Raw genomic sequence first — 26,575 nt, forward strand, 5'->3', positions numbered from 1 at the left:
TGAACAATACATTTGTAACTGTATTTGTTCATCTTTGTTAATGTTAGTTAATACAAATACAGCTGTTCATTGTTTGTTCGTTACTTCACAGTGCATAAACTAATGTTAACAAATAAAACTTTTGATTTTAATAATGTAGTAGTAAATGTTGAAATTAACATTAACAAAGTTTAATCAACGCTGTAGAAATGCAGTTCATTATTAGTTCATGTTAACTAATGTAGTTAACTAAGTGTTACCGTAAATGTTTATAAATGTTTACTATTAATTATTTATTACCATTAAGGGAACTGGACTTTTAGCCACTGTGACAACGTTTGAGTAAAGTGTGGTTAGTTAAGTTTAGCTAAAGGTTTGCTTAAGACAAAACACAATTGTGATTTGAGTGCAAAATATATTTTTATAGCCTCAGCACTTCCATGAATCATGCATCAACAGGAGAAAACAAATCAATTTTTCAAGAAAATACTGATCATTTATCAAAACAATGTAATATAAACAGTTTGAACCATGTTCCCTTAGAATAATCAAACTGACCTCTATACACTTTATATATATTCCAGTCAATCTTCAAGTTTTGATTTGTTTGCTAAGTTATGAATCACTGGCCAAACATAAAAAAAACATCTGAAAATACTCTATACTCTAATAACGGCTTCTTTGTTTGTTTTTTTGTTTGTTTTTTACTGGACAGTCCTTGGTCATTACTAGCGTTCATTGTATGGAAATAGCCATGTGTGAACTATTCCTTCAAATTAATATTGTTATGAAACCTTTATAACTATCATGCTGGCTGTCTTTGTCTAGCTCTCATACATATATAATATTCAGTAGCAGATTTTTCTTTCTAAACTGGCCTTGATTTTTCTTTGTGAATTTGAGAATCAAAGGAAGCCAGACACATCTCTTTATGCTTCTCAATGCCTAACATATCAAAGTCTCGCATTGTAATTACTGGCTATTTTGTACGACATTGAAAGGTATCTAATTATACAGAAGACATAATCACAGTCATATCAGAGCAAATATCCGCCTCAGTGACAATCAAACATCATATTTTGACACTCCAGACAGATTCTTTCAAAGTCTCTTTAAAACATGTGTCATGTTATTTATGGATATCATCAGTGAATCTGTGTCAATCAGATACGTATGATACTTTACACACAGTTATTGCAGACACTTAAAAATGTTTTACTTGTAAAAAAAAAGCTATTCTATTTTTATTTTTATTTTATTTATATATAATATATAACATCAGGTTTGATGTGACCTGATATAAACGCACAATTATTTTCAACTGGTGTCTCAAGATGGTGCAGATTGCTAGAGGAGAAGACAAATAAAATAGACTGAAATAGACAGTGATGAAAAACAGTAAAGACAATCTTTAAAAGCAATTTATTTCATAGGCACAGCCCTATACAGCCGCTTCAGTGATAGTTGTGTGTGTTTGTGAATTTTATAGTGCTGGCTGCAGGTGCTTTGTTTGAAGTGCCCTTAAAAAGAATGAAATATCATGACGTTTGAAATTTTTACTGACTTTTCAGAAGCTCAGATGCTCAAATAAAGTAAAGTGCCATTTCAAATGGTCTTTTTTAGTACCTTTTTAAACTGTTTTTCAAATCTGTAAATTGTTTTCAAGAGACTCAGGGACCACAGTGTCAAAAAGCCAGTCAAGAACATACCAATGTCATACCTCAACACAAAATCAAATCAGGTGTTTAAAAAAAGTAGGCTAAGAGAGAGAGTATAGAGAGAAAGAAAGAAAGAGAGAGAGTATATATATATATATACGCACACACACATACACACACACACACACACACACACACTTTTTAGCTTTATTTAAATAAAATTACTCTTATTAATCAAATGTGACCTATGTAATGTTTTTGGATACTTATTTGCATGTTATTTATTTAGATGTATTATGGTTTATATGCATATTAAAAGCAATTAATTGAAATTAGGAGTGCTTTTTACTCCTCTTAAGTAGGACTAAAGTACATCTTTATATGTAATTTCATAATTATGTCTATTGTCTTATGGTTAAAGTGCACTGTTGAATGTACTGACAATCATTTATGGTAAACTAGAATATACTTTAATCATGTCAATCCTATTGAAACTTGTATGACATGCATTTAAATATAAACTACAAGTGAATTTAACCTGGAGGCTGGCCCTCCAAAATGGAAGGAAGTAGAGAGTAGGCCTACAGTATGGCACGCAAGATTAGCATCAGCACCTGGGCCGAATGGAGTACCGTATAAGCTCTACAAGAATGCACCAGATGTTCTACACTATTTTTGGAGGCTCATGAGGATAGTGTGGCAGAAGGCAATAATACCTAAGGCGTGGCGAAGAGCTGGAGGGGTGCTAATTCCCAAGGAGAAGGATGCGACAGACATAAGTCAATTCCGGCCAATCTGCCTTCTTAACGTTGAGGGAAAAATCTTTTTCAGCGTGATAGCACAGAGGTTGTCCACCTATCTGGAGAAGAACAAGTACATTGATACATCCATACAGAAGGCTGGCATTCCTGGGTTCTCTGGTTGCTTGGAGCATACCAGTATGATCTGGCACCAGATCCAAGCGATGAAGAAAGACAAAAGAGACATCCATGTCATCTTCCTTGACCTGGCCAATGCCTTTGGATCAGTTCCCCATAACCTCCTCTGGGAATCCTTCAACTTCTTCCATGCTCCATCAACCGTCACTAGTCTAGTAAAAACCTACTTCGAAGATCTGCAACTGTGTTTCACAACAGCCGACTTTACAACATCATGGCAGCTTGTAGAAGTAGGCATCATGGCAGGCTGTACAATCTCACCCCTGGCCTTCACAATGGCCATGGAGGTCATCATCAGGGCCTCAAGATGGGTGGTGGGGGGTGAGCGAACTAAAAAAGGGATCTGCCTTCCACCTATCTGAGCATATATGGATGACATGATCACTTTAACCACTACTGCAGCATGCACCAGGCGGCTACTTAGAAAACTACAGGAGAACATCAAGTGGGCCTGGATGAAAATCAAACCAAACAAGTCACAAAGCATCTCAATAGTCAAGGGACTGCTAAAAAAACGTGAAGTTCTGCATTGGTGATGACCTAATATCAGCAGTGTCTGAGCAACTTGTCAAAAGCCTCGGCAGACGGCACAACGCAAGCCTCAGGGACAAAGACCAAGTGCAGCAAGTAAGGCAGGACATCACCAACAGTCTGGAAAACATCAACAGGACCCTACTGCCAGGGAAGCTCAAGCTCTGGTGCCTGCAATTTAGACTTCTCCCTCGGGTAATGTGGCCACTCGCTATCTACAAGCTCCCAATAACAACTATGGAGAAGACGGAGCGAACCATGACTTCATACGTGAAGAAATGGCTCGGTGTCCCACGCTGTCTGACTAACATCAGCCTCTACGGCAAAGGGGTCCCTGAACTACCTATCACAAGCCTCACCGAAGAGTACAAGTGCTCTAAAGTAAGACTCAACATTGGCTTCATCATAAGAGCCACCTATGATGTGCTCCCATCTCCAAAAAACCTCCACCAGTGGTATGGCGAGGACCCAACCAGTGACTCTCAAACACATCTTGACCGGTTGCCACCCTCACACAAGGCCGCTACACCTGGAGGCACAACCAGGTCCTTAAGAGTCTGGCAGCAGCTCTTGAGAGCAAGAGAATACCACCAACTCCTTGCCCCTGAGAGCAACCAATTCCATCACGGCCCCAACCTTCATCTGAGAGGGACAGAAAAAGCCCAACCACCCCCCTGCCAAACCAGAAGCTGGACAACTAGCCATGCCCGGGATTGGAAGATGCTAGTTGATATTGGCCAGCAACTAATCTTTCCACCTGAGATTGCAGCCACCACCCTTAGGCCAGACTTGGTACTCTGGTCCCCTTCATTGAAGTCTGTTTACATTATAGAGCTCATTGTCCCATGGGAGAATTCAACAGAAGAGGCCTATGAGCGCAAGAAACTGCGCTACATAGAACTGGCAGCAGACGCTCAACAACGAGGATGGAAAGCTAAGGTATATCCGGTTGAAGTGGGATGCAGAGGTTTTGTGGCTTCTTCCACCATCAGACTGCTGAAAGACCTTGGCGTCCATGGAGAGGCTCTGCGACATACAATTAGATGATTCTCTGAAGGGGCCGAAAGAAGCAGCCAGTGGATATGGATTAAGCGGAAGGACCCTTGCTGGGCTCCAAGAGCATCAGCATGACCCGCTCACTAATCCACCCCATACCCCACTTGAGAACCCAGGTCACAAACCTCCAGGTGGAGGGTGAAAAAGGTATGCAGTCAGCTCTAGGCTTGACTCAGGGAAGAGGACGCCCCCTGCCTTGCATAGTCCCGTGGGCTGCGCCATTTAAACAACCAGGCAATTCTCATGATTGGGCATGGGACACAAGCTCAGGTTTGATCACCCTGTAGCTGGCCACCTTTGATGAGGGTGTCACAATGGACAGCTTACCATCACGTCCCATGTTTCATGATTCAGTTGTAATGATGAAGTACACATAAAAGATCAGGTAATCCAATACATGCAAAATAATAATTATATATATATATATATATATATATATATATATATATATATATATATATATATATATATATGTGTGTGTGTGTGTGTGTGTGTGTGTGTGTGTGTGTATATGCATGTATATGTTAAATAGAAAGACAATGTTAAAATGTATGTGGTTGTATGTACACAAACTTCAGTGTTCAGTGTTAAGCATTGTATTACATGATTCATTTAAATGTTGGTACATGCGCTATATGACAGTATAAAGTGGGACCAATTTTTCTTTTCTCCAAAGAATTAATGTTGCTTTTTAGAGTTCTTTGCTGAACCTAAACTTCCAGGGAACAATTGAAAAACATCTAGTTTTAAGAGCACACACAAACTGTCAATTAACGAAGACTAGTCCCAGAAGAAAGTACTTTTAAGGTGGTGCTGACAGCATGATGATCTGTTTGGGGAGTAAAGAGCGAGCCGTGAGTGGTATCAGTGTACATCAACACTAAGAGAAGACTTAATGAATGTAACGTAACTATCTTTAACAGAAGAAGAGGGTGACAGTACTGGGGTGACTTTGATAAATGCAAGACAAAAGGATGAAGAAAAACACAACTCCTAACAATCAGCCAGACACAAGTAAAGGTCATGTGTGAATCTGCCCCAGTGGGGGGAAAAACACCGCTGACCTTTGCCACTTCAGTTGAAGAGTTGTTGAGATGATATTTGGCATGTCAGTGGAGTGTGCGTTTCCATCCATACACGCATCCACTCAACTATTCACATGAAAACACTGATTTTCACTCTCTCTGTCCTAACACGCAGAGGATCTGGCTTCCACAGGCTTCATTGAACGCTCATGCTGAGCACAGACACTCACACACAAGCGATCAGGCTAATCGATGCCTGGTAATTAGGCCGCATGGAGCTCTGGACACACACACGCTTGCAGTGCCCAGCAGTGTGAAATGAAACAAATGAGGGGTCAGTGGAGAAGCAGATGACCCAAAGAGTGCATAGGTCAGGGGTCGGTGCTTCTGGCATGTCCCAGCACTCTCTCTCATCCGCCCACTTTTTAGAAACACTCAGAATTTTGCTGTTAGTACAATTCCCAAGATGTCCAGATGTTTAGTGCAGGAACAAATGAGGGATGCACAAAATCATCAAAGACGGAGGGAGAGAGAGGTGGCCCCTTAACAATTCAGGAAGGAAAGAGACAAGCGTGATGAATTGTGGGAAGACAAGTGGGATATTAAAGGGGACATATTATGCCCCTTTACAAGGTCTTGATTTTGTTTTTGGGCTTTACTAGAATAGCTTTTCATGCTTGATTTTTCAAAAAACATAATTTTTCAAGTTTTACATTGCTGCATCACCTCACTTCCCAGTCTGTTTAGTAATGCTCTGTTTAGGTCTGGTCTCTATGAAGCCCCTTTTTCCGAAAAGCGCAATGTGCTCTGATTGGTTGGTTGGACCTGTGTGTTTTGATTGGTCAACCGCTTTTAGTGTGTTTCGGAAATGTCGCACTCCTTACCAAACCATTTCAACGCACTACCGAAGCAACTCGACCAGGTCTTGACCCTTTATTTTGAATATGCCTTAGGTCGGAATTATTTAAATGAGTAATGTTGTAACATGTATGTTCACAGAAGAAAACTCTAGACTACAATCTAGCCATTTCAGAGAGTTTAGAAGCACTTACTGATATAGAGAATAAAAGAGAATAAAAGTTAGCGATTCTGAACTGTAAAAAGCCTTCACATACATGTTGTAGAACATATAATTACAATTTGTAAACTCAATTTTCTGAGAGCTATTGACTTGTATCACCTGACCACTGTAGATTTAAAGTGTGTTCAACTTGAAGTGGCGCTGTGCAAACCGATCTGTGTATGACATCAAAGTACAGCGAGAGCGATTCGAAAGCATACAGAGCTTTATTTATGGTAATTACGACATGGCATGAACACAGCATAACTGCCTTTGGAGTGGACTTTGTGCTTTTTAACTTTGCAGACCTTTTTCATGCTCAAACAGCAACATTACACACTAAAGAAATTTGAAAATGTAAAAAAAGCATAATAGGACCCATTTTAAATATAAATCAAACCAGAGAGAATAGCAACCCAGGCTCAGTGGGAAAATGTGCATGTGGCGACATTTCTGCAAAATGATGTCGTTTTTTGCGCGTTTAGCAACAATTTCAAAGTGAAATGTCCTGTAAATGTGGCGCTAAAAGCATGTTTGGTTTCTCCAAAACAGATTGACTTAAATCTGGATAAATGTTTTTACATTGGTTTGTTGTATGTATCGCAGAAGTTCGGTAATGAAATATCAGGTAAGTAAAAGGTTAATGTTTTATGGCATTTGAGAATATCGTACCACCTAAACCCTACACTAAACCTAACCGATAGTGTTACATGCATGCATATAATAGTGATGTTAAACTTTGATGCTAAATGCTAAAACTTTGATGTTTGATGTTAAAACTTTTTTATTTCTTAGCTTCTGATTTTCTACATAGCTGTGTAATTTCATATCTCTATATTTAAGCAATATCACGCAAATAAAAGAGCAACAAAGAGTGATGTTTAGTTTTTAAATGGATCAATGTTTCTGAATGAATCTGCTGAGTGAATAATTCAGTGACTCACTCATTAACAGTCACTTGCTCCCCCCTACTGGCAAAACAATGTAACCTGCACAAAAGACAAATTATACAATTCCTATCACTAATTCTCAGAATGACGATCTGGAACAGAAAAGTCCTGTTGCTTTTGGACTATATAGTTATAAATAGGAATAACTGACAACAGGACACGGAATGGTATAATATGGTATAATCCACAGGTGTGCATTAACAACTTTAATGCTTGACGTGGAGGAAAATAACTGTTGATTATCCTGCTTGCCAGCATGGACAAGTTAAAGCTGTTTTTAAATTCTGTAGTTCTATCCATTATTAAAGTCAAGTGCATAGTCTTGTACCTCTTTTTCTCTGTTTTTCGAATAATGTTTTTTATCACCTTGCTCCTGAGAAATGTCAAAAAGCAGCTCAGTATTTATTTTCATTGCATCTGCAGTCTTTGGTTCTTTGCTGTGATATGATGCAAGGGGCTTTGAAATAACTGAAATAATTTGTGTGAAGTAATATGTAACTGTAATTCAGTCAAGTCCTGTCTAGAATAATTTTAGCTGTGTATTTGCTGAAAAACAATTGCACACCTTAGAACATCTGTCAACTAATCAAAATCCATCAAAGAGCCACATGGTATAAATATTTATAACTAAACACAATGACTGGTCACTGTAAATTGGAGCTCCTTGCAGGGAGATTCACACGCTTTTTCAGAGCCCTCTAAAAACCAGTAATTTTATTTATTTATTGCAAACAAACAAATAGAAAGACGGGAAAAAATTGGTACAACATAAATTATGCATAAATACATTTATTCATACACACACACACACACACACACACACACACACACACACACACACACACACACACACACACACACACATATATATATATATATATATACACTCACCTAAAGGATTATTAGGAACACCATACTAATACTGTGTTTGACCCCCTTTCGCCTTCAGAACTGCCTTAATTCTACGTGGCATTGATTCAACAAGGTGCTGAAAGCATTCTTTAGAAATGTTGGCCCATATTGATAGGATAGCATCTTGCAGTTGATGGAGATTTGTGGGATTCACATCCAGGGCACGAAGCTCCCGTTCCACCACATCCCAAAGATGCTCTATTGGGTTGAGATCTGGTGACTGTGGGGGCCATTTTAGTACAGTGAACTCATTGTCATGTTCAAGAAACCAATTTGAAATGATTCGAGCTTTGTGACATGGTGCATTATCCTGCTGGAAGTAGCCATCAGAGGATGGGTACATGGTGGTCATAAAGGGATGGACATGGTCAGAAACAATGCTCAGGTAGGCTGTGGCATTTAAACAATGCCCAATTGGCACTAAGGGGCTTAAAGTGTGCCAAGAAAACATCCCCCACACCATTACACCACCACCACCAGCCTGCACAGTGGTAACAAGGCATGATGGATCCATGTTCTCATTCTGTTTACGCCAAATTCTGACTCTACCATCTGAATGTCTCAACAGAAATCGAGACTCATCAGACCAGGCAACATTTTTCCAGTCTTCAACTGTCCAATTTTGGTGAGCTCGTGCAAATTGTAGCCTCTTTTTCCTATTTGTAGTGGAGATGAGTGGTACCCGGTGGGGTCTTCTGCTGTTGTAGCCCATCCGCCTCAAGGTTGTGTGTTGTGGCTTCACAAATGCTTTGCTGCATACCTCGGTTGTAACGAGTGGTTATTTCAGTCAAAGTTGCTCTTCTATCAGCTTGAATCAGTCGGCCCATTCTCCTCTGACCTCTAGCATCAACAAGGCATTTTCGCCCACAGGACTGCCGCATACTGGATGTTTTTCCCTTTTCACACCATTCTTTGTAAACTCTAGAAATGGTTGTGCGTGAAAATCCCAGTAACTGAGCAGATTGTGAAATACTCAGACCGGCCCGTCTAGCACCAACAACCATGCCACCATGCCACTGTGTATATATATATACACAGTACTCTGCAAAAGTCTTAGGCAAACAGTTACATTTCCAAAACATTCTTTTCGCCATTAATTGTAATAATCCAGTGAGATCTGTGTATGCACAAGGAGTCTGACAACAGCCAGTATGATCTGATCTCACCATCAAGTCTGTCTGTGATTACATGAAGAAACAGAAAAAACTGAGACAGGCTAAATCCAGAAGAACTGCGGGAACGTCTCCAAGATGCTTGAAGAAACATATACATATATACATACATACATATATATATATATATATATATATATATACATACATATATGTGTGTGTGTGTGTTAGCTAAAAGAGAAAGATGATATTTAGCTGCACATTGCAGCCAATTTTGTATTTACCAGCAGATTTACATAAAAGAAATGCATAACTGCACAGTTACAGTAGACATCTTATTTATTTATTTATTTTTTCAGGGCTGAAGAGAGACTTGTTGCTGGCAAATTAATGTTTAGCACCTAGAGAGAGAGAACGGCATAATTTTTGCCACATTTTTCTGTCTTTCTGCAATGGAGGCTTTTGCATGCTAACACAATAAAACTTTGCGTTGAATAAACAGAAAAAGCGCAGTCGTAACTTGCAACCCTTCATTAAATAATACGCGTTTTCAGTCAAAGTCCTCCTTCAGACGTTTTGTGAAAATTATCTTACCTTAATGCTTTGCAAAATCTTGCAAATCCAAAACTGTGCAGGATGACTTTTATACTTTTGATTGCACTGATAAAAAAATGACAGGATGACAGGATATTTTTTGGCATAAATATCCAGTGCATGTCAGGGTGTATGCTAAGATTTAATGAATTGTGACAAGTGTCACTTTGCAGCAATATGGGCAGCTCAGGGTTTTGGCTCGTGCGCCCTGCAAAATGTGGCTTCATTGGCACCATGTGAAAAGAAGCCGCAACCATCGATTCATCCTGTGTCACTAATCCCCTCAATGAAAATTCTGTTTCATTCGGGCTGGTTTCGCTCTGACAGGCGTGAATCCACCCCAATTTACCCTCTACGTGGGGTTTCCCTGAATGCACCCACCCCACGCTGGTTTGATCTCAGCCCGCGTCCTCGCCTCAATGAGGCGCTTCATTAGCTTTAATATGTGAAGTGTGCCAAGACCTACCCAGCCAAAACACGGCCAGGGCATGAAAAGCCCCCTCCTTGAGCAAACTGAATCTTCTTTTGTTGCTCTTGAATATTGCAGTACGTGGAGTGTGTGTGGGGGGTTTCTGCTCTGGCGGTGTGTGTTCTCTGCGTAATTGGATTAGAGTTATTGCTGTAGATGTCGCCTGTCAATTAAACCTTTATGAACTGCACTTTATTGCCTGAGAATATTTCATGTACAATGAGCAGATTATACAGTATGAACAGACAAAGGCTTTAAATGAAACTACTATCACGCATGCATTATTGCAAAAGTCATTATAAACAATAACCAAGTTTATTTATTGCGAACTAGCTATTTAAAATAAGGAGTAATATAATTAAACAATTTGTTTTATTTGTTCGGAGCTGATTGTAAATGTGTGTTGTTAGCATCATTGTTCTTGTAATTCCAGTTGTGATTGTAAAATGTATGGATGTTTAGTTAAATGCAAAATATTAATAAAAAAATATAGAGATAATACCACTGATTTTATATAGGCCTACATATAAAATAAAGAACATAAAAGTGATAATACAGCCTATAGTGATAGTGGTGTGTGTGTGTGTGTGTGTGTGTGTGTGTGTGTGTGTGTGTGTGTGTGTGTGTGTGTGTGTGTGTGTGTGTGTGTGTGTGTGTGTGTGTGTGTGTGTGTGTGTATACGTATAGTGCTGTCAATTTAATTTTTAATCGGATTAATCACACCTTTGTTGTGCGATTAGTCGCACACTTGTCGTGAAAGTAAGCAAACGTCATTTATTTTGTTTAACATTCATTTTGACATCATTTGCTATAGTAGGCCTAAACGTATTGCAAAGTAAACAATAAGATTGAAGGGCGATTCTCACAAAACTATTTTCTGCAAGCTTCAAGGACCTCCAAAAGGACACCAAATATATTTAGTCCATATAATTCTATTATATAATAAATGTATGCACACCAAAGCACCCATGAAAAAAAAAAAAAAAAAAAACATTACATTAAAAAACTTTACAGAATTCACAGTAGCTATAGTATGTGTGCAATGCAACAACAAATAGTTTGTTTTCATTTTAGACGAGTCAAGCTGCGATATCGAACAGGACCACATGAAAGCGCCAAAAAACTCCTAAATCAAGCGCCTTGACCTGACTGCGTAAACCTACGATTACTAAACACAGCAACGTACACGTCAAATCAAACATTATCCCAAGTGTGTGTGGAAACAACGCAAATCTGCTGAAATCCCCCTGCACATAATGCAGCGTGCGATCAGTGAGCCAGAGGATATACGCAGTTTGTTGTTTATCAATCAGACTCTCACGAGCTTACTGTACGAACAATATACGTCATAAAATTGCGCTGTTCAGAAACAATCACACAATATGACAGAGCTCGTGTTTTAAAGCAAAGCACACACTGGAATGAAAACCGCAATGTGAGGCTCTATTCTCTCGGAAATCTTGAGATTCTCTGGCCTTCTTTACATTAGCGCTGTTTTGGACTTATGTTTGAATGAATTGGTTTGTTTGAATAAATTGTGAATAAAATTTCCCATAGTTTAACGGCTTACAATCAGAAAGGGCAGTGAAGGATAAACAAAAGAAACAAGAGGACAAAACTAAATACTGAAGGCCTTAAAATAGTTTGTTGTTACAGTAGTTGTGCATAAATGTATTAGTTTTTGAAACAAGAAAAATCAGTTTGACCCAGTCTTTTCTGCAATACCTCTTTGACAAAATACCTTCTGTTTTTCTACTGTTTTCCCTAATTGTTAAGGTTACATTATTAACACGTGACATTACAATGTGACCTTACCGACACAAACTGTCATTACCGCAGCAATGATTTATTTGAATTTTTTATCATATTTTTTTTATTTGCAAAAAATATTTTAACACTTCAGTAGAGATGACTTACACATTAAAATGACAATATTTTTCATAAAAAGCTAAATATTTTATCTTTGGCGTGTATGAAAACAAGCGTCAAAATGTTCCATGGCATAAAGAAAATCATAAAATCCACGTAATTTTAAATTAATATTTAATATCAGTTTTTACAAAATGGACAAATCTTGAAAGAAACTATGTAAATGTATATATATATATATATATATATATATATATATATATATACTATAGAAAATAAAAAAAGTGTATAAAATGAACGTTATTGTAATGTTGCGGTAATGACATTTTGTAAGAAGAGATAATAAAAACAAAAATAAACATGTTAGTTTTAAAATCTTAATCTTAGTTATAATCTCAGTTTTATATGTATTATGGACTGTGATGGTTAAAATTCATAGGAATTTTCATTGAAATTCATAGACATTGATTTTTTTTTGGGGGGGGGGGGGGGGGGGGGGGGGCGTCAAAAGTGCCCTTAGTTTCAGAAACACCCATAGAAGACATTCTACTATTACGAGTTTGGGTTTCTAATGATCTTAAAAACCTCTTAAGGTAAAAGATTGTGTTTTACTTTAAAATTATATATATTTTAAATATATGCATTGGACTGAACTGTGGAAAAAAAAATAAAAATAAAAAAAAGCAGCCAGCAATTTTCATTTGTGCTTTTTTAGTTTTGAAGAGGCTGTACTAACACTCTAAAATGTGGAAATCTAAATAAAATGGTGTGGTATAACAAGTGCATTTGTTTATTGATATTTGTGTAGCTGTTAAGCAGCAGTTATCCGCTTACCTCAGTGTCAGGAGGCCCGTCAGAGATCACTCACACGCATCTAATCCACTTTTGATGAACTGGGTTAATAGACTCCCTGTGGTCATTATCAAAGAGACTCATTTCTATTCATTTCTCAGCACACACGACCCTCACACACCCGCCTCTCATTACGTGGGGCCTCTCCTCAATAAATACAGCTCTTCTGTGCTCTGGAGACACAGTTCATCCTCAAGCGTTCAGCATGCCCCGTCCAGACGGCTCTTACGCGCAGCTCATTTGGAAAGAGGCAGAGAAAGCCCGTTCTGACCCACATCCCGAAACAGTCGGCTGGAGGGAGGAGAGGGATCAGGGCAGGGCGAGCTGTGACCCGTGCGCTCTCGTCCAACTCCGGCTGTCCGGACTCGCATATCCCGACGAAGACCAGAGCGCGATCGCCCGAGCCCGGAGACGTCGCCGTCTGGCTGCTAACGCCCGTGAGAGGAGGAGGATGCTGGGCTTGAACGTGGCCTTCGACCGCCTGAGGAGCGTCATTCCTAACGTGGAGAGCGACAGGAAGCTTTCCAAGTCTGAGACGCTTCAGATGGCGCAGATCTACATCAGTACTCTGAGCGAGCTGCTGGAGGAAAGAGACTGCGACCCGGAATTCAGTTACCCAGCGTTAACCATGGCCGTGCAGGATCAGGTCATTGTGAAGGGTTCAACGGACACTGAAGAGACCAAACCAGAGCAGAAAACTGTTCCTGCCTGTAGGATAAGATCATACGCTGGGAATCTCAGGCGGCCCACTTGCTGTGACCCCAAAACACCAGAACTCAAAGTGGACTCTCACTATCTGGAGAGGAGCAATGGAGCCAAATAACATTCTCAGTGTTTTTTTTTATTTGCATTAATCATCATTGTTTGTTTGTTGGACATTTTGTAGTAAAAATATAAATATTCTGTAATTAATGACATATTTCTCCTTTTATGCTATACAAATAAATATTTTCAGAGGAAGAAGTTTGTCTTTTGCTCTTGAGTTCACAATACATTTGTTAAATAGTGGATTTAGTACCAAAAGTAAAAATGATATTTTGCCTAATCGTAATATGCCAACCAGACACCAAAAACGACACGTAAAAAGTACTGAAAGTAGCAATTTTTATTTGCGTTAAAATTATGTACAAGTAACCAAAGACATTATTTTGAAATTGGTACAAATTTCATGTTCCTGCAGTTGGCTTTTCGATAACGCTTACCTCAAAGAACACAACTGAGAAAATGCGGTATAAAATAAAACAATTGAATTCAGAAAAGTAGTCTATCTAGTTCTCCAACAGCCAATATTTACATGAGTATTTACAGTTCAGGTTGCTTCATTCAGTCCCCCCCCCCCCCCCCCCCGCTGTGTGAATTCATCCCGTGGTGATGTTTGGAGCTCACTGACCCAGAATTCGACACTGGCTACCGACAAAATACTCACAACTCATAGTGTTTTGTGTAACAGAGTCAAATTAAAACAGTTAAGCAGTGAGAGAGGGGAACAAATGACCCTAGATTTGCTTTTGCCAAGCTGTGTGCATTGAAAACAAAGTTATTTCAGTCTACACCCATGAAAGGGCTGACAATGGCAGCAAAACGTCTTGAGCATCTGACTTTAAAATGAGCCTCCGTAAAGCTTACTGTTGAGGGCGATCAAACAATGGAGAGCTTCTGAAAACACAAACTTGAGAAGACGAGAACGGTTTGGGTCAAAATTGTACTGGCTTTATCAAAGAGACGTCAAGTGCTAAATTCAATCTACTAAAAAATAATAAACAATCAATCAATCCTTCATAAACAATGATGGACAAATTCAGGTTTTATGACACAAACTAGTGAAATGTGGGATGAAAGTTTGTTGCGTGGCTCAGTTTAGTTGTTGAGCATCAAGGCCATTGCTAGATGGTAACCAGTGTAATGTGAAACTGCGTTTAACGTTTATTCTCACAGCAACTTTGGCTCTAACCAAACCACAGTAGCAGCGCATGCACAAGAATTTTCACAAAACCTGGGTCACCATTTAGCCATGACCCAAATCATCCCTCTCATGCACAATACGATTATGCAGCCAAGCTGGTGTATTATATTAATGAGTTTTACTGTTGATTTTGAGCCTTATAATGTTTGGAAATCAGGGTTAAGTTCACAGTTAACGTTACGGCATTTGGACTATATGGTTATGAGTCACGACTACTAAAACATTCCAAAAACGCTTTTGTCCCTTTCCTGCCCTCGCGAAATGGAAAGCGATGTAATGTATTCATTCGCAAACCTTTGACACAGCGCTATCGATTAAAAACGAATTTGTGCAACACAAAGGGAGCACATCCTGAAGTGAAGAGAATGGATTTGAACCAGGAGGGCATGTCTTCACGGCATTTCAAAGAGAACCAGAATTGCGAATGCTGTTTTGGATTCACCCTCCAATCAGTCAGGTCAGTGTTGAGCGCTCTTGAATTTACCGACTTGAAAGTGGAATTAAACAAACAGAGGGAACAACAAATATCCTTTAACAAGTTATCAAAGCTACTCTATTTCTGACAATGAAAACGAACTTCCAAGCTGACTGATCAATAGACGGCAGATTAAGGGGGGTTTGTGATGTGAGATTCACAATTATGCTGTGACGAAAACATTTGAAGATGAAACGGATGAACAACTTGTGACAAACCCAATGAAAACAGCTCCTTTTAATAGAGTTCCATGTGTGATGTGCTTTAAACTTCATTCTTTCCAGTCTGAATAAGGAAGGTACTGGTGGATGATGATCGTGGGTTGTTTTCCAGGTGTGTCGGGTTGGGCCGGGGTGTGCTGAGGTCTGTGCGAGGAGCTCCATAAAAACACTAGCAGTGTTCCAGATAATCAATGACCCTGGAGATAGACTTCTGCCCCGTGGTGCCCACATCACACTGTAAAGGACAAAAAAACACAACTGGTCAGTCAATAAGTATAACTTTCTTATTAGTTTTCTTTACCGAATGAGGCAGAATATTAGTATTAATTAATTAATACTTTTTAATGATATACCGATTAATCAGTCGATATTTGGATTTCTGAGATTATAGCGGTTCAATTTACCCACTCAGCCAGTTAACAGAAGAGGAATTTCTCTCATGGATCACACTTTATTTTAATGTGGCCTTGTTCAAGTGTACTTGCACAAATAAGCACTGAGTAATAGTAACAACATGCACTTCGTCTCTTCACCAAAAGTGACAGTTGTCGTGTCCTGTCTACAGTATACGTGACAAAGAAACTCCAAAGTACATAAGCGCTTGGAGTACATTAGAAATAGAATAGGACATCAGTTCACGATCTGGAATTTGTTGTGTAATGTAATGGCTCCGCATCCAGTGTAGACAGCATCACTCGCATCTGGTGTAGACACGGTGTTGGTTGCGTGTAATTACACTTTTTTTTTTACTGTTATTACTATAGTAAATGTAGCAAGCATAACAAGGGCAATAAAGTGTATGAAGTATAATGGTCACATGTAATAGTTTCAAACCAGAAAAATATTTAAGTACATGTTGTTTATTGACATTGTGTCTAAGCACAAAATATAAAAAAATAAATAAAATTAATAACAAAACTTGCAAATTCTTCATTGCTCTTTTATAATAAAGTCATTATTTGCACTTAAAGTAACAATTTACAATAAGGTTTCATTAGTTAACATTAGTTGACTAGTTAATATGAACTAAGAATGAACAATACTTCTACAGCATTTATTAATCTTAGTTCATTTTAATTTCAACATTTACTAATACATTATTAAAATCAAAAGTTGTATTTGTTAACATTGGTAAAAGCGCTGTGAACTAACATGAACAAACAATAAACAACAGTATTTTTATTAAGTAACATTAACAAAGATTCGGAAATACTGTAGCAAATGTACTGCTCATTGTTAGTTCATGTTAGTTAATACATTAACTAATGTTAACAAATGGAACCATATTGTAAAGTGTTACCATACTTACATTTTAGATATGCTGATTATCATTTCAAAATCATATAATAGAGCACTGCAGGAATGAGTTGGCATTTTTGACCTTCCGGTTCCACTGTCCCAAAGTCAATGGGTCTTTGGTTAAATGCCTGAAAATGGTACTACTATGGGACTTCCGGGTTGGCCTACAAAACTGCGTCATCCCTTCAGCACTCTTTTAACATAATAGCAGTGATATTGAAATAGTTTTTGCGAATCAAGACATTTTGCTGGAATGGTATCGACTACTGAAATTATCATGAAAATTTCAGCAACCCTGCATCGCCCATTGAGAATATTATACTGGTCAATCACTTGTGTACTTACTGTAAGGTTCATGAAATTCAAGAATTTCTTCAGCATCTCTGTCATGACTGAAAAATCCCCTTTTGGCAGGTTCTCCCTCACAGTAGTCACATTCATCTGAAAGAGAAACAGAATTAGCAGCCTGTTCCTCCTGCGAGGTTACAGAACACTGCAGGCCAGTGTTGAAAGAGAGTCTGGAGATTTTTAAAGCAAGTCTCTGTTGATCAAAGCAGCAGCACTGCATCTCCGGCCATCATTTTTTCAGTACGCTCCAAAAGTCTCCATAGTACTCGTTCTACAAAAACATCAAACTCAAATATTTCCCTCCTTCCAAAAGCTTGGATGCCCCCTAACGTGAATCTAAAGTGCAAACAGGACTATGTACCTTTCAAAAAAAAATCCTACTTCGAGTCAATTTGCTTTGTTTTTCAAAAACAGAATCAAACTTGACCTTCAAAGTGTGCAAACATGCATCCAAAAGGAAAAGTGGGTGAAATAGGAGTATAAATGCCATTTCGTTTTGTGTCTGCGTCTGGGCAGTGTTTATTGGCGAGACAGATAATGGCCGTGTACGTCAGTCAGAAAGCAACAGTGTGTTGTGAAAGAGAAAAAGAGGAGTCCATTACAGACAATTCAACAGCCCACCTATTAACGTCCTGAAAATAAAGCCATTAATACTGGCAAACACAACTCAGGGGCTTTCTTCTGATACCTGCCTTCGAACTTGAGCAATTTAGACAAACAACCCTCAAACCTTACAAAGGAATTTGAACAGCAAAAGCTCTGCACCAATAAATGCTACTGGTTTGTTTTGACTTGTAGAGCACTTGTAGAGGACAGAAAGGGTATCTAGACGAAAGGTTGTAGTCTTGCATAGCTAAATGCATACCTGACATTAATAATAAATTATATTCTTTATACTTTATGAGGAAAATATAGATTCTGAGAAGACACAGATACAAATCATGCATCAGAGATCCAAAACGGAAAACATTGAGATAGGTGAGTGTGTTACTTACAGGGCTCCCCTGGCACAGACAGCCCAAAAGCAGTGCAGTGTATGACGCCACAATACTGTCCTCCATGTGCTTGCCAGCATGCTGAAGAGCTGGAGACAAAAATCACATGACATATTACTCAAAATAACTTCAAAACATATACAAATTTTGCATATTTACTAAGGGTTAAGACATTTTTCAATAATATTTGAGCTCATAATAAAGGAATATTCTATTTATTTCAATTAAGTTTAATGAGAAAGATGTGAAGATATTTTTTATTCTTTACTTAGATTTTTTTTCATTTCAGAACAAGATTATAATTATATGCACAAGCAGCATACAGTATACCTTTTTTGATTGTTTTTGTTCTTGAAAACATTTAGAAGCAATGCACATAAACAATAAGAATACCACCAAAGCATTTAAGCTCAGGCAGAGCAAATGAAAAAGGCTAATAAAAACAGTAGAGAATGTACATTAACATATAACATATCTGCATATAATGGTTGCGTTTATATTTTTAACGTGTTCGTTTTGTATGGGGTTAGATTTCAGTCAGAATTCTGCGCGCGCACGATCACATTTTGAGCGTGCAAAATGGCATTTCGCACGCGCGTGAACTGAGTTTTGCGGAGAAATGTTCGTCTCGCAGATAAGAAAATATTGCGAGCGAACGAAAATCAATTTTGCATTTAAAATAAGTATTTGGATGTGCGCGGACGTTCTCTTTCGCGTGTGCAAAGTTTCACTTTCTTGCTCCTTTCATACCAGCCGTGAGCGCTCTCTAAGCGCAGACAGCTGGCTTGCTCAACACAACCCAGCGTTACAATATGCCATAATTCCAGCCAATCAGAGATAAGACTGCTAAATTCTGATTGGCTGGCTTGAAAACCAATCACAAGACTCCCTGCATTACCGACTGCGGAAGAGAACTAGTGCAGTTGAGTTTATTATTTATGAAAAATATTCAAAAACTTCACTGTAATTCACTGTATTGTTGGCAATTTCAGTTCACACATCACCGCTGTCCTGATGGTTATACTACAAGACTTATTTTGTATAAATATTGTTTTGCGTATTTTTTATGATTATTATTTATGAAAAATATTAAAAAAAACGTCAATGTAATTCGCTGTATTGTTGGCAAATTCAGTTGACACATCACTGATGTCCTGATGGTTATACTACAACACTTATTTTGGGAAAAATATATATTTTAAATTATATATACAATTGTAAATGTATAATTATTATGATTTTTATGAAAAATATTCAATAACATAACTGTAATTCACTGTATTGTTGCCAAATTCAGTTCACACATCACTGCTGTCCTGATAGTTATACTACAAGACTTATTTTGGGGAAAATATATTTTAAGTTGTATATACAATTGTACATTTATGATTTTTTATGATTTTTATGAAAAATATTCTAATTTACTGTATTGTTGCCAAATTCAGTTCACATATCACTGCTGTCCTGATGGTTATACTACAACACTTATAGGCAAAATATATATTCTAAATTGTATATACAATTGTAAATGTAGAATTATTATGATTTTTATGAAACATATTCAATAACTTCACTGTAATTCGCTGTATTGTTGCCAAATTCAGTTCACACATCGCTGCTGTCCTGATGGTTATACAACACTTATTTTAGGGAAAAATATATATTTTAATTTGTATATACAATTGTAAATGTATAATTATGATTTTTATGAAAAATATTCAATAACATAACTGTAATTCACTGTATTGTTGCCAAATTAAGTTCACACATCACTGATGTCCAAAGTTATTGAATATTTTCATAAAAATCATTAAAAAAAATCATAAATTTACAATTGTATTTACAACTTAATTTTTTTTTTTTTTTCAAAAATAAGTGTTGTAGTATAACCATCAGGACATCAGTGATGTGTGAACTGAATTTGGCAACAATACAGTGAATTACAGTAAAGTTATTGAATATTTTTCATAAAAATCATAAAAATTATACATTTAGAGTACAATTATATACAATTTAAAATATATATTTTATCAAAATAAGTGTTGTTGTATAACCTTCAGGACAGCAGTGATGTGTGAACTGAATTTGCCAGTGAATTACAGTGAAGTTTTTGAATATTTTTCATAAATAATAATCGTAAAAAATACGCAAAACGATATTTATACAAAATAAGTCTTGTAGTATAACCATCAGGACAGCAGTGATGTGTGAACTGAATTTGCCAACAATACATTGAATTACACTGAAGTTTTTGAATATTTTTCATAAATAATAAACTCAACTGCACTAGTTCTCTTCCGCAGTCGGTGATGCAGGGAGTCTTGTGATTGGTTTTCAAGCCAGCCAATCAGAATTTAGCAGTCTTATCTCTGATTGGCTGGAATTATGGCATATTGTAACGCTGGGTTGTGTTGAGCAAGCCAGCTGTCTGCGCTTAGAGAGCGCTCACGGCTGGTATGAAAGGAGCAAGAAAGTGAAACTTTGCACACGCGAAAGAGAACGTCCGCGCACATCCAAATACTTATTTTAAATGCAAAATTGATTTTCGTTCGCTCGCAATATTTTCTTATCTGCGAGACGAACATTTCTCCGCAAAACTCAGTTCACGCGCGTGCGAAATGCCCTTTTGCGCGCTCAAAATGTGATCTTGCGCGCGCAGAATTGTGACCGAAATCTCACCCCATAGTTTTGAGAATAAAACAAAACAAGCATGTCCACATGCTTGGGTGAAAGTTGACTCCTTAGTCTCTTAACAATAAGGATGACTGCAGAGGAAACATGCTCTGCTGGCACAAACGTTGCAGGGACACACAGATAGTGTTTTGCTAAGCGAAGTTTGTAGAACACCAAAAGAAAACTAACATGAGTCACAACACACGCTTACAAAGGCCCCAATATACTGCCCTGATGTACTTCAAACGAAATCGAAGAACGAACATGCCTGACGTCATTTTGAACAAAATCAGGCCAAAACAAAGTTTGAAACAACTTGCCAAAGCGAACTTTCTGGAAAAGATCGCTCTTGCTGGTAAATATCATCAAACTACCATTGATCCATGGCAGTGATGTAATAGGTAAATGTAGCTCTGAGACTCCACCTCCTTTGACATGGAAATCTTCTCCGGTTAATTTCTTCGGTTCAGTCCATCAAAGTCAGAAGTCCGCAAGTAAAAACATGAATACACTGGAGAATCGCTTTTTAGTAAACTGAAGTTGTAATTCTAATTGAAAGAGACACTGACAGTGTTTATTCATGTTTAATACTGTAAACTAAACAGCTTGATTTAAAGCAATCTATTGTATAACATGCTATATAAATAAACGTGACAACTTTACTGGAGTGCTGAATTGCAGAACTGGTACAATCATATCCACATCGATATGATCAGATGCTTTCTTAAGTGCCGTTTTCTCACTGCTGTCATTTATGTTGCGTTTATTTTGTCGTTGAAAGGAAAGCGTGTAGGACATTTTTACATATTCATCAAAACAGCGCTCTCGGCGTCAGGATGTCCGCTAACAGTATATCGCTGGTCACGTATGTTGAACTTCTCTTTACCCCAAAGTGAAGACCAAAAAAGAACTTTGTCGTGAGTATATCAAGGCCTTAAGGCTGACTATACACAGAAAGGTCTTGCACAAGCAGCTTTATCTCTGAGGCTGCACTCGATAACTACAGATGATAATTACATAATGTTATCTCTGCATTAGACTAGCTTTGTATTGTAACATACAGAAAACTAAAATTGGAATTGCATTAACATCAGAAAAATTAACTAAAGACGATTTTGGTTTCTTGACGCAGAAGCTAAAAAGACCTGAGAAGGTCTGAGTTCAGTTGGTGCTTTCAAATGTAATATAAAATTCCTCTCTTAGAAATCACTGACATGCGTGTGCATGCACATTAAAGTGTGTTTACACTTGGGGCATGAGCGGCCCTGAAGATGTCAAAGTCAAAACTGAAGGCAAGCATCTCATCAGCTTCTGTTCCTCCAAATCTAATCAAATATGCTACTTCAACAACAGCATTCGCTCATTGGTCCAATCTGAGATTGTTCGCCCAGCAAAGTGGCTCATAGATGAAGCAAAATCACCTGCCATGGCAAAAAGAAAAACTGCATTTAGCTAATCTCAAGTTATAGTGAGTGTCTACCTTTGTTGAGATCAAGTTCTTCATCCTCCTCTTCTTTCTTCTTGTCCTGTTGTCCTTGGTTGTTGTTCTCTGAAGCCACCCACTGAATCTCTTCATTGGTTTCTTTCCATTCTCCGCTCTGATCCAATTGGGGCTTTGGTGCATCGTTGATGAAGTCATCCGTCTCCGCCTCTGCCAAAATGGCCGCATGCTCTCTCTGAAGGAAAAGCTATTCATGCAGAAACAGAGGAAAACTAATCACTGATGTTTCGTTTGTGAACCAATTAGTGACGGGCAAAAAAAAAAAATTGGGTAAACAGTTTCAAAAGATTTAAAATAACTGAAATTTCCCACCACTAATAGTAATGCTATTCTATTCCATCTTTATGTTTCTATTAATGTACACATGCATTAATGAAAATTCCAGCATAAATCATTTGTTTTTCTGTATGTCTATACCTTCACCAAAGCAGCAATGGCACCGAGAGATCTCTCAGTCTGCAACTCCTCTTTGTCAGACACACACATTGAGTCCCAGACGTCACTTCCCTCCATCTGCAGCTCCACTAAACAGTGTCTGTTCCTTGCGCTGTACTCCACCAGATTAATGAGCAAGCCCAGACCCTACACACACACACACACACACACACACACACACACACACACCTTTAACAGTAATGTCACACACAACTGGTTTGCACAAATGCTTACAAAATAGGGTTGGACAAATATAAAAATATTTAATATTTTATTTAAAATATTTTTTTTACATGTTTAAATTATACAGGAAATTATCCTATATAATTATATATAGGAGTGTATTAACATTACAATCAATGAACAATATTAACTACACTAAGAATTAATTCAGGGGACCTGTTACCACAACTTAAAAAAATGCATGACTGCAAATTAAAAATTCTAATTTATTGATTTAATTAAACCTTTGAAGTTGAAAACAAGATTGTGTTGAGTTCTGTTGACATAATGTTGATCATTAAATTAACCAAATATAGTGTCTAATATAAACTCAGATTTCTGCTATAATAATAAAAAAAATAAAAAAAAAATAATAATAATTGTCTTGATCATTTTGGAAACTGGACATAGTGGATTTCTAGTTCCCAGGATGCTTTGCATGGGACTGGATAAGGAGCATTAAATGTTGAACTTGCTGTACTGTTTTTTTATAGAAGGGAAATACCTGTTAGTGTTTAATGCGGTTACATTTGACTTTTTTTTGTCAAACTCTTTTCAATAAAGTTTCCTATGTTGAAGTTGTGGTTACAATTGAGTAGACTAAATGAAGGTAAACACTACATTGGCTCTATAAGCAACAAATGTGTTAATGCCAGTGACAAGTATTATCTTACTAGTTCATTAAATCTACAGTACATGCTAAATACGTTAACACTAAGCATGTGCTACGACAGCTGTGAATTGTAACAGAAATACATAAGATAAACTGGTTCCAGGGCTACAACTCATGTAGTTTGTGCAACTTTTTTTTTTTTTTGAGTAATCAACTTAAATTAGTTTGTTACAAATTATGAAGTTCCTCTAACTCAATATAGTTTGCTGGTTGAACAATCCCATTTTAAGTTGCCATGACAAAAAGAAATGCATAAGGTTGTTATTTTTTTGGGATCTATTTTTTTGGTTGAGACAACAGTTTTATAATTACCAGCAAAATCCTCACAAAAAAGCATGGTATATTGAACCAGCACGTAGCCTTTTTTTTTTACCAATCTGACCACAGTATGGCTTTTTCATTTGTAACGTTTGAAAGCACTCTGGAACTCCTAGTGGACACTGCTGATCCTCACTGAATGTATACAAACACTGACTGATATTAGTAGAGCTGTGTACTCACCAGGACTCTGATATCGAACCTCTGCTCCTGCGGCAGGTACTGTGGGACCCTGAGCACACAGTTCAGCGCTGTGATGATTAACTCCTCCTGCTCCCCTGTCTTTGTGCTGCCCCATTCTACAGACAGATAGAAAACGCACTCAATGGCTGCTGCATATACGAGTTCAAAGTTAGTTAATCAGGGATTTTCTCTGACTGTTGTTCTCCAAGCTGCTCACATTTGGCTTATGACCGAGTACTCCTGCATTATGCTAAAGGGTTTGGCAGCAATACTAGAGAGCAGCTAGCCAAAGCAGCACTGCTAACAGAAATCCATTTGGCACATCGAACAAAACCCATACAAGGAAGCCAAAAGACTCTTATTGACTTTAAGCCTTTCAAAAGCAGAATAACAAACGTTCTATTAGGCATAATGTAATGACAGTTACTGCGGCCCAGTTGCCTGATTGTTCAGCTTCCAGCACATATTACAGTTCAGTGTTAGGGAGTAACTAACTAAAAGCAGCAACATAAGTATGTAATGACTAATTGATAACCAATAATGTATTTCATTACTGATTAGTTGGATCTGTGTGCTGGAGAACCTCTGTCAGTGACAGCACATTACAGCAGTAAAAAATAATTTCACCGGTCAAAAAGGCATTTGCAAAATGGCGGTCACAATGCTATCGAGCTGCTGTGAGAAAGGTTCCAAATTATTGACTTAAGCCAAAAAGTATTCCTTATGCTTTGACATAAACTGAACACTAGCATATGCGTAGTCAAACTCATAGCCTTTCAAAGTATACTCCATTTGATGATCTGCGTGAACATGCACGATAAACTTTCATCCTTGTCCAGAGTCTGCACCATTTCTCTCCTGAAGAGTTCCAGCCATCTCAACCCCCTCCAGGGTTCGTACACCTTTTCCAAGGTCAAATTCAAACACTCTTCAAGCACTTTCAAGGTCCATTTTAAAGCTTTTTCCAGCACCTTACACCACCGTAAATTACATATCAATACATAGTCAAAATTATTATTTAGTGTTTCTTGTCACATTAAAAGAGATAATGCTATAAACAGGCAAAATTGTGTTTCGTAATTAGGGTTGGGAACCGAAAACCGGTTCTTAACCAGTACCGAAACCGTGCGAAATTCCTAAGTTTCGGTTCCAAAAACGGTTCTTGGCCGATGTGTGGGCGAACTGCCGGGAGCTTATCCTTTAATAGCGATGTCACACACTAACCTCATGAACATTAAAATAGTAATGAAAGCACTCGCGCTACTCATATACGTTTTGAGAGAGAGAGAGAGAGAGAGAGCGCGAGAGAGAGAGAGCGCGAGAGAGCGAGAGAGAGAGAGAGAGAGAGAGAGAGAGAGAGAGAGAGAGAGAGAGAGAGAGAGAGAGAGAGAATAAATAATTCAAACTATAAATAAAAGTTTATAGTTCGAGAATAAACACTGATGTCTACAGTAGCAACCAAAACAGAGTAAATCACCTTTTGAAAGTCGATTCAAATAACGAAAATTCACTTCAGAATTTACTAAATGTATATAATGAGCGAGTACATCATGAATGCCTTTTTTTAAAAACGTGTTTTTGTCTTATCCTGAATCACAATGGTAAGCCTGTAATAAGCGTTTATACTCGGACTACTTTACACCGGCACCGCTGCGGAGTAGCACAGTGCCTGAGTGACTCACCCGCCTCATAGAAATAAACAGAGAAGTAGCTCCGGCTACAATGTTCTTCCGCAAGACGCATGCAGTTCTGTTCATTTAACTGCTAGAGCGCTGATTCATCCAGTAATGAAGTGAAGTCTTTATGAATCAATCATTCAAATCAAAATATTATGTTTCACCTGTCTGGATCTTACATGCGAGTTCAAGCATATTCTACCCCTTCTGAGAGGGTATTCTCCACTGCTGGCAGGGCTTGACATTAACACCCGCCAACCCGCCAAATGCGGGTGGATTTTGCTCGTGGCGGGTAACACAGTCACTCCAACTAGCCACTTTGGCGGGTTGAATAATTGTAGTCTTTTCAAAAGGCATCTGAAATAAGTGTGACACTACGACACTACAACTCCCATGAGTATTAGGGCTGTCAACGAATATTCTAAATTCGAATATATATTCGAATAGTTTTAAAAAATAGGATTTCGAAGGTGAAAATGAATAATAGAATGTGGAAAAACGCCCGCGGTAGCAGAGCAATCTGCGGTCTTGAGCGTTAGTTGATTTACTTGTTTTTGTGTAGGTAATACGATGTCAAATATGTTTAAA

General features: G+C 37.9%; 1 protein-coding gene across 1 annotated transcript in view; it reads right to left on the minus strand.

The window, feature by feature from the left end:
* Nucleotides 1–14,095: 14,095 nt before the first annotated feature.
* The window catches only part of waplb (WAPL cohesin release factor b), a 63,934-nt gene continuing 51,454 nt past the window's right edge, over nt 14,096–26,575 (minus strand). Inside the window, exons 15-20 of the mRNA XM_081393422.1 lie at nt 24,312–24,427; nt 22,898–23,062; nt 22,460–22,667; nt 18,307–18,395; nt 17,309–17,404; nt 14,096–15,899 (exon numbers count right to left, since the gene is read on the minus strand). Of these exons, the coding sequence (XP_081249548.1) occupies nt 15,834–15,899; nt 17,309–17,404; nt 18,307–18,395; nt 22,460–22,667; nt 22,898–23,062; nt 24,312–24,427 (740 nt within the window). The 3' untranslated portion in view covers nt 14,096–15,833. The remainder of the gene's footprint in view (nt 15,900–17,308; nt 17,405–18,306; nt 18,396–22,459; nt 22,668–22,897; nt 23,063–24,311; nt 24,428–26,575) is intronic.

The sequence above is a fragment of the Scardinius erythrophthalmus genome (genome assembly GCF_964197995.2).
Source record: "Scardinius erythrophthalmus genome assembly, chromosome: 18".
In the NCBI taxonomy this organism is placed as follows: Eukaryota; Metazoa; Chordata; class Actinopteri; order Cypriniformes; family Leuciscidae; genus Scardinius; species Scardinius erythrophthalmus.